General features: G+C 36.3%; 1 protein-coding gene across 2 annotated transcripts; it reads right to left on the reverse strand.

The window, feature by feature from the left end:
- Window positions 1–2,019: 2,019 nt before the first annotated feature.
- On the reverse strand, window positions 2,020–7,231 carry LOC121257526 (probable protein phosphatase 2C 46). 2 transcript variants are annotated; one of them, XM_041158548.1, is made up of 5 exons: window positions 6,870–7,231; window positions 5,917–6,352; window positions 4,936–5,303; window positions 4,009–4,245; window positions 2,020–2,532 (listed from the first exon to the last, which is right to left on the reverse strand). In XM_041158548.1, exons 2-5 carry the CDS (start codon window positions 6,233–6,235, stop codon window positions 2,263–2,265), a joined length of 1,194 nt encoding a protein of 397 aa, XP_041014482.1. In that variant the 5' UTR covers window positions 6,236–6,352; window positions 6,870–7,231; the 3' UTR covers window positions 2,020–2,262. The 2 variants fall into 2 exon arrangements, with proteins under 2 accessions (XP_041014482.1, XP_041014483.1); XM_041158549.1 differs by lacking the exon at window positions 6,870–7,231 and adding an exon at window positions 6,485–6,801.
- Between the last annotated feature and the right edge of the window lie 699 nt (window positions 7,232–7,930).

The following is a 7,930-nucleotide window of genomic DNA, read 5'->3' on the forward strand; positions in this document are numbered from 1 at the left end:
CATCCAACTTCCTTTCTCCATGTGTGCAACTGATCCTTCTTATCACTCAAGTACTCATGCCCATGTTCCACTTCTGACTCTCTGACTTCAATTCCGCAAGCTTGTATTCAAGAAACCTGCTCTCTGCTTGAACTTCTGGAACGCTAGAATCCTTCTGTCCAATTTCCTCTTTTGTTGCCGTTCCTTCCTCACCTTCACGTCCTTTGCAAAAGCTTTTCAATGCAAAAGCAAGCTACTGCTTTACCTGTTAATTTATCCTTCTACTTCTGTAACTACAAACTTTGTTAGCCAGCCATGGAGAGCTTCTACATACCCTTATGTGCCGCAACATGTACCATGAAATGAAGCATGCACGCCAACTTTGATAATCATATCCCATATGATAAAGATGATGGTATGTGGTATATGAGATCTCACGTTGCTTGATAATGAGAAGTTATTACTCTTTATAAGATTCCAATAGATTTTAATTATATTATTGACTAGTCCTTTTAAAGTATAGATCATGTGGTTTGGAGACGTTACACCAATAGAACAGGGCTTGAATTCTGACAAAAACAATAGAGATCTTAATATGGACAAGTGGGACAGAAATGCTAGCCTCTCCCTCCCCCTAATTACCTTTCTCTTCGCTTTTCATATTCTTTCTCCATGTTTCTACTGAGAATTTAAGGATATTATTATGTTAGACGTGTCTATGGTACCATTTTTTTTTCTCACTTAATTATCAAAGCCCATAAGAGGGAAGTCCATTTGCCGTCTATTGCTAAAACTAGTTTAGTTCTGTACTTAAGGGGCATTGTTTCACTGTCCTGTTTCTCACACGGCCACACGAAATGACACTGTTTTTATTTAGGATTAATTTGAAAAATGAGATGATATGAGACTGATGTGAATAGTAATTAAATAGTTTAAGTTAAAGATGTTTTATTGAGTTTTAGAAAATGAGAGAAATAGTTGAATAAAAATATTATAAAGTTAAAATATTTTTAAAATATGATTTTTAGTATTATTTTTGTTTTGAAATTTGAAAAAATTGTATTATCTTTTGTATTTTGTTTGGAAGTTTTGGAAAAATTATAATAATTAAATAATAATTAGATGAAAAAGTTAAAAATTAAAAATTAAAAAGTATTTGTGTTTGAATTATTTTTTAGAAGAAAATTATGCGAAGTTGTGAAATGAGATGAGATGAATTTCCAAACAAAGTCTTACTAGACCTGAAATGACATTGTAACTGGTGCAAGAGTCGCTTGTCGGTTTGAGATCGTCCAGAGCTTATGTCTAAACTGTGGAGTCTAGAGTTCTTACCAGGACTCGCTTTTAAAATGAGAGAGATGACTTATGAAATAAATCTTATAATTCTTGTCATATTAGATCGATAATTATAAATTTAGTAGAATTTATTTTACGTGTCTATCTCTCTTTCTCTCCTAAACTTTATAATTCAAACAAAAAGGGGAAGGGATCTAAATCCACCCTTATACAGCAGGCCTTGTTGCAAGTAGGCGTTCTGAACCATCGGTAATCCAAGGGATGTCGTGTGAACAGTGTTAAAAAATAAGACACATCGAACACAGCATTCTAGTCACCGACCCAGGTCAAAGTGACCCAAGATTAATGGATCACCACCATTGTTGTACCATTCAACCACATGAAATCGACTGAAAACGCTCCTGACTGTAAGTATTTCTGCTGCATCGATTGGCATCATCTCATTATATAGTCTCTCCCTTCCTTCTTTTTGAACATCGAGGCATCATAAATCTGAGCCACTACCCAGAAACGTAGAGCTCTTTTCATATCTTCATAAAATGAGAATTTTTGAATTTACCTGACCACTATAATGTTCTGAACTCGCTTCCCCAAGAGAAGTGGTCCAAATATCGAGTATCCATTGTGTATATCAATGCATAACCATGCCTGCAAATCACTCTACATCTGAAACTTTTCTCAATGCCAGTTTAGAGTAAATGAAAAGAGCAAACAAGCAAGCACACATGAAGGGAAAATTAAAAATAAAAAATAAAAAATTAATAGATGGTATAAACAGTGCCGAGGAAATAACAAGTATCATCTAGAAAAGTTCTTTTTCTCCAGTATTTTCGTTTTTGGCGCAGAAGCTAAATGCGAGTATCAGTTTCCAGTTAAAGTTGACAGTGTACACTAAAGAATTAAAGACCTGCTAATGTGATCTCTTCTGGAAGCTACCTGGTATTCACAAAGAAATGATACAACAGACAAACAGGAGATACAGCTTAACTAGATATTGCCAGCTTCAGTTGGCATGGTACAAGGAGCCAGTGTGTTAGGGGGAAGGTTTATGCCACCCCCTCTTACAGATATATTTGGACACTTGATTTGGCTAGCCCTGCTCACAAGATTTGAGTCAAGAAAGACAACAATCACTGTGATGTCATCGTGGAAATGCCGGCGGACACCACGGTCAATCTTCTTCAAGTCTGAATACCTCATCTCTCTCTTCTTTGCAGCTTCTTGCAAAGCAGCTTTTACCAGTCTTCTTGCACTTCCCTGCATATAGTTTAACAAAAGTAAATTCCAACACCAACATAGTTTATTGTCTAACATAAATCTATCACTTACGGGGAAAGTAACAAGGATCAAATTTGACCACGTTCAAGAAAGCATGTTTCAAAAATAATATAAAGGTCAAGTTAGTTTTTCTATCTGGCATGATACAGTTCTACCTTTGGCAGTCTACAAATATATTTGATGAAATTAATGCTTTATGGAATCTAAGAGGTTGATTGGACTATCCCTTTTATTGAGTGGACCATGCATGTATGTACATCAAAACCTGCAAGTAAGCCCAGCAGTAGATTCAAGCTATCTCAACTTGGGGTAGAGTAAGGCTTCATTTGGATAGTGACAGTGTTTCATCTCATCTCATCTTATTATTACAATTTTCTCAAATTTTCACACAAAATATAATAAAAAATTTAACCTTTTCCAATCCTAAAACAATAATAATATTAAAAAATAATATTCTAACAATATTTTATTCAACTTTCATCTCAACTCACTATCCAAACGACACCTAAGCCAAGTGGCAGTTATGTTTACACCACATTTTACATGTCATCCAAAGGAATACGCAGGTAAGTTTCTTTCATTGCAAATGAAAGAGGAAACCTATTTGAACACTACCATTCACCCAAATACTCATTGAATGTAGAGTTGATCTCATACGTATATTTTAAGACAAAATAAGGCCATGTTTTGTCTTTCATGAGTAAATTAAGGCAAATAGGTCAAACTCTATTTGTTCTCACAGAATATACAACAATGCTCAATTGACAGCACTTTCTTCTCACCAGAAAGGGCAGCCAAAATCAGCAGCTTGAACAAACCTTTTCTACAAATGTTACTTCCCACAAAATTAGATACGTCTAAAACAAAAGAATGTATGACCCAATTGTAGGAACTAGAAAAGAAGAGGAAGAGAACGTGGGAAAGAAGATTACGAATTTGACTGAAGCACCCCCAACTGAATTTAATGTCCTGATAGATGTCAAATATATAGTCAAACTCTTCATTGCATGCACAGCTATGAACTCTTATGAAGAACATAATAATGATCATGATCGTGATGATATAATTCAGTCAATAGCTCTTCTAGAAATACTGCTTTTGATTGGGGTGGAAAAGCATTCACAGATGCCAAGCTTCTAGACATAGGACACGAGAACAACCCGGATCTAGGCTGAGCTGCTGCATATTGCCTCTACTATATTTTCTGGAAAAAAAAAAAATCCCATTTGCAGGCCTTCATATTAACACACCCAACACATTGGTGATGTGGAAGCCTTCTACATCAGCTACCATAAAAACTGTTGGTGTTTTGACTGTTTTAAAATTGTAATGGGTACCACAGCAAGTGGTGTGTTTACACAGGCTTGCATATGGCAAGACTGGTTAAAAGTAACAAAAAAAAGTTATCTTTATCGTTAAAGAACCAACAGTGAGTGTACTATGTATGCATCTTACGTTGTGTGGATGATTTTGAACTATATCAACTGCTTCCTGATTGCTAAGATGCTCCCAAAGCCCATCGGACGCAAATATAATAAATTGATCATGTGGTTGCAACTGGTGCACCGAAATTGTAGGTTCAGAATTCAGTATTGGCCTTTTGAAAGGTTCACGAAGCCGAAACTTGGAATATAAAGGCTCCCTGTTGAACTCGGCCTTTTTCAAATACACATCACCAATAGACCTAGAAACCTGCAAGATGAAAGATTTTGGCAATTACGGAAAGCATTTAAATAAAGAAGATGCATAAAGTCGAGGAGCCAACATATATTCACAGGCATTAAACTCTTAACTAGCATCATCATTATGACTCCTGTTTGGTACTCGAAAGGTATATTCAAGTTCCATGTGTCACTGAAATATGCACTCATAGTAACAGATAAAGAGTACATGTGCTCTCTCTCTCTCTCTCTCTCCAAAACATGTCATATTATTCAATGCTTCAAACAAGTAAGAGTTAGATCCCTGATGGCCTGAACTGCTGTAAAGTGACATCAGTTTAAAAAATAAAATAATAAAAATTCATCATAACGACTCACATGACAGTAACTTGTAAAAAAAAATGATTCACATGACAGGCTGCCCCGACTGATCCTCCTCATAGGCAGAAATCAAATTTCGTAATTAGTACAGTAAAAAACTATCAGAAGCACTAGACTGATGATTAATGTAGGTAAGATATATGTACATACAACTACAACGATTTCCTACAACATGTTTAAGTTCTCCAATCACTAATATTGCTAGACTAGCATGATTTGGAGTTGATGCCATCTGAAGAAAGCTGCTTAAATATTGAAGTGCATGGTCAAATTAAAACATGAAAAGGATTCAGAATAGGGACATTTGTGAAACCATTTTTTCACATTTTCTGAAACTCACCTGTATAATACCCTTTACACGCCATACATTATGCTTCAATACTACAATCTGTGAGTCATCTGGATGCAAAGAATGCAGCTCCTGTCTCACAGACTCTATACACGCGTTATGCTCTACTGACAATTGGATGGCCAAAACCTCCCCTGTTGCCTTCACCACTCTTCCCAGGACAGCACGGGAATCACCAAGGTTAGCAATGTAAAGGGTTCCACTACAAATAACACCAACTAAAGCACATGACCCAACGGCCGCAATTTGTGGCTTCAATGGCCATTGTTTGGTAACAAGAGACATAAAACCCTCTTCTGTTGCTTGAAATGCTTTCCGTATCACATCCACGGACATGGATTGTTGCTCTGCAGTGAACCCTTCATATAATAAAAATTAAAAAAAATTCAGAACAAGGACTTGGTCTTAAAACCCACCAAAAATATACGTTATCAACAAGTATTAATCACTTTTGAGTAAAAAAACTTGGAGATCACGATTCTAGAGCTCCAGTTGGCAGCTGATTAGAGATTATATATATATATATATATATATATATATGTATAACCAATATTTTCAATCTCATAAATGAAAATCTTACAAGAAACCATTATTTGTGGCCCTAATTTTGCGTCTAAATGACTATGTGACCTAATTGAGGTGATTCTTTCATTTTTTCTACACACTAAGCCTTCTAAACTTGACCAACATCGAAGTAGACTACTCCTCTGCCATTCAGCCATCTAAAAGCCTTATAATTTGTTATATTTTCTTCCCTTCAATTCTCAGCAGCCAATTAAGGTGTAGTCAAACTTTAGACAATAATATTTCCAAGAGGTAAAAGAATCCGCTACAGATTGCTCATGAAGTAGAGTCGTTGGTTCGAATCTTTCTGTTCCATCCTCCCTCTCAGGGGCCAAACTCGCACATCAAAAAAATTAAAAGAACATTGGGGACAAAATATTCTATCGAACTTGGAGTCGAGTCACTTACTCTTCAGGTGCTGAAATAGGTGATCATTGATAAAGCGCGATGTCTCGGGGCCGCCATGCCCATCGTAGATACCAACAAAGGTACCATAGGGGCCAGTCTCGTGCAAGCTCAAACTGCCGGACTCAATCTGGCTCTGGTCCTCAAGCAGATTGTTGGCCTGGACTACAGTCATAGAGAATTCACCATTCAAGTGCTGTCCACAGTCTTTGTACCACAACAGCCCATCTTGGCGCCCCCCTGCATCTGAACCCTTGTGAACGAATCGATCAGACCTTGGCCGAAAACAGGCCCCCAAAAAGTTAATCAACTCCGATAACATCCCTCATCTCATCCAAACAACCCTCAGAATTCTCATCCACATGAAAAACAACTCGGACTACAAAAATCCCGAATCTGACTGCTGTTCTCCTCAACTTCACAGCGCAATAATTATACACTACAAAGACATCAACGATCAAAACACACAAACAAAACAAAACTTGTATAATCAGAACCTTACAAATCAACAGCAAAGTGCGAATAGAATTTGTAATTGAACGATATCAAATATATGACATAAAGAAGCCACCTTTACAGTTAAATTCAGTTGGAGGATTGCACCAAAAACAGAAGCATTTAGGTCCTATAATCTGAAAACCATCCGTTTTCTCTTAAACGGAAAACCCAATGACCACAAACAGCCGCAAAAGATGAAAAAATCAACAGAGAACCAAAAGGGTCTTTGAAAAAAGAGTGGTCAAAGCCACTTTTTCTCGGACAGTTGCTTGGTCAGCCATTTGGATATCCAGAAGGTCTAGCTCTTCACATTGAAAAATTAAACCTCTCCAGTCATGCTAACCCCCCAAAAGTTCATCCATTCCAAAATTCAACTTTATTTTCTTCCATATTTAAACGATAAGACCATAACAAAGATATCTATATATTAAAAATGAACCAAAAATTAATAAGAGTACCCAGTAAGTTGGCCCGTTCGTGAAAGCTATTTGCGGGCTACAATTCAAGAAGAGGAGGATCTGGAAAGAGCAAGAAGAAGCTCATGTGATGTGCGTGAGACAAAGCATTAGATCTGTGGATCCATTGAATCAAAGAAGAGCAAAAAAGGGTCTTCGTTGTGTTTGCTTTTTCTTTTTCTTCGGCTTTGTAGTGGTGTGAGGATGACGACAAAGTTGAAGGAGAAGAACAAAGGTGAAAGTGGGAACTTTGTGAAAAACCAGTCTCTATAGATAGAGGATTGGCCAAACTAAGAACCCTCTCTCTTTCTCAGCAGACAAGCCCCATAAAAAACCAACAATGAAGAGCTTGAAGCCAGCAAAGCAGAGGTCCAGGTATGGGCTCCACGCCACGATAGCCAAGGCCTAAGCGTTATACACAGAGAGAGAGAGTCAAGGAAGTTGCTTGGGTAATGATAACGTGCTTTGTTGTATTGTGGTTATTCTATGAAATGAAGTTCATATGAGAACACGTGGGTAATGTTGATTGTTTAGAGAGAATGAAACAAGAGGATCGAATTGTGGAAATTATTGGTCGTTAAATCAACCACCCTCTGCCCTTAAGAGACGAGAAAAGAGAGTTGACTATAGGTTTTTGGTTCTTTTTCTAAAAAATATTTTAGGAGTCTTTATAATCATCGTCTTCCATTATTTTTCATAAAAATGATCATTTATAGATTTAATTGGAGAATACTCTCTTCCAATAAAATTTAGAAAGAAGTGAACATAGCATATAAATAGACTCTACCTCAGAGGTTATGTTGCCTATCACTAACATTTTAGGGGAAGTTTGAATAGTAAATTGAGTTGAAAATTTTGAGATGGGATGAGATATGAGAGTTGAATAAAATATTATTTTTATTTTAAAGTCTGAAAAAATTGAATTATTTATTATATTTTATTTAAATGTTTGAGAAAGTTATAATGATTAGATTAGATGAGATGATAACTCATTATCCAAACAAGACGTTAATATTTTAGAGTCTACAAACACTATTATCTATTTTCAAATTATAATTATTGAA

The sequence above is a fragment of the Juglans microcarpa x Juglans regia genome, chromosome 3S (genome assembly GCF_004785595.1).
Source record: "Juglans microcarpa x Juglans regia isolate MS1-56 chromosome 3S, Jm3101_v1.0, whole genome shotgun sequence".
NCBI classification, from domain to species: Eukaryota; Viridiplantae; Streptophyta; class Magnoliopsida; order Fagales; family Juglandaceae; genus Juglans; species Juglans microcarpa x Juglans regia.

Coding starts and splice junctions, on each gene's coding strand:
- LOC121257526 (XM_041158548.1), bottom strand. CDS start 6,235: ATGTTATCGGAGTTGATTAACTTTTTGGGGGCCTGTTTTCGGCCAAGG. Junction 5,304..5,916: donor CCTATTTCAGCACCTGAAGA/GTAAGTGACTCG, acceptor TATTATATGAAG/GGTTCACTGCAGAGCAACAA. Junction 4,246..4,935: donor GTGTAAAGGGTATTATACAG/GTGAGTTTCAGA, acceptor TTCATCTTGCAG/GTTTCTAGGTCTATTGGTGA.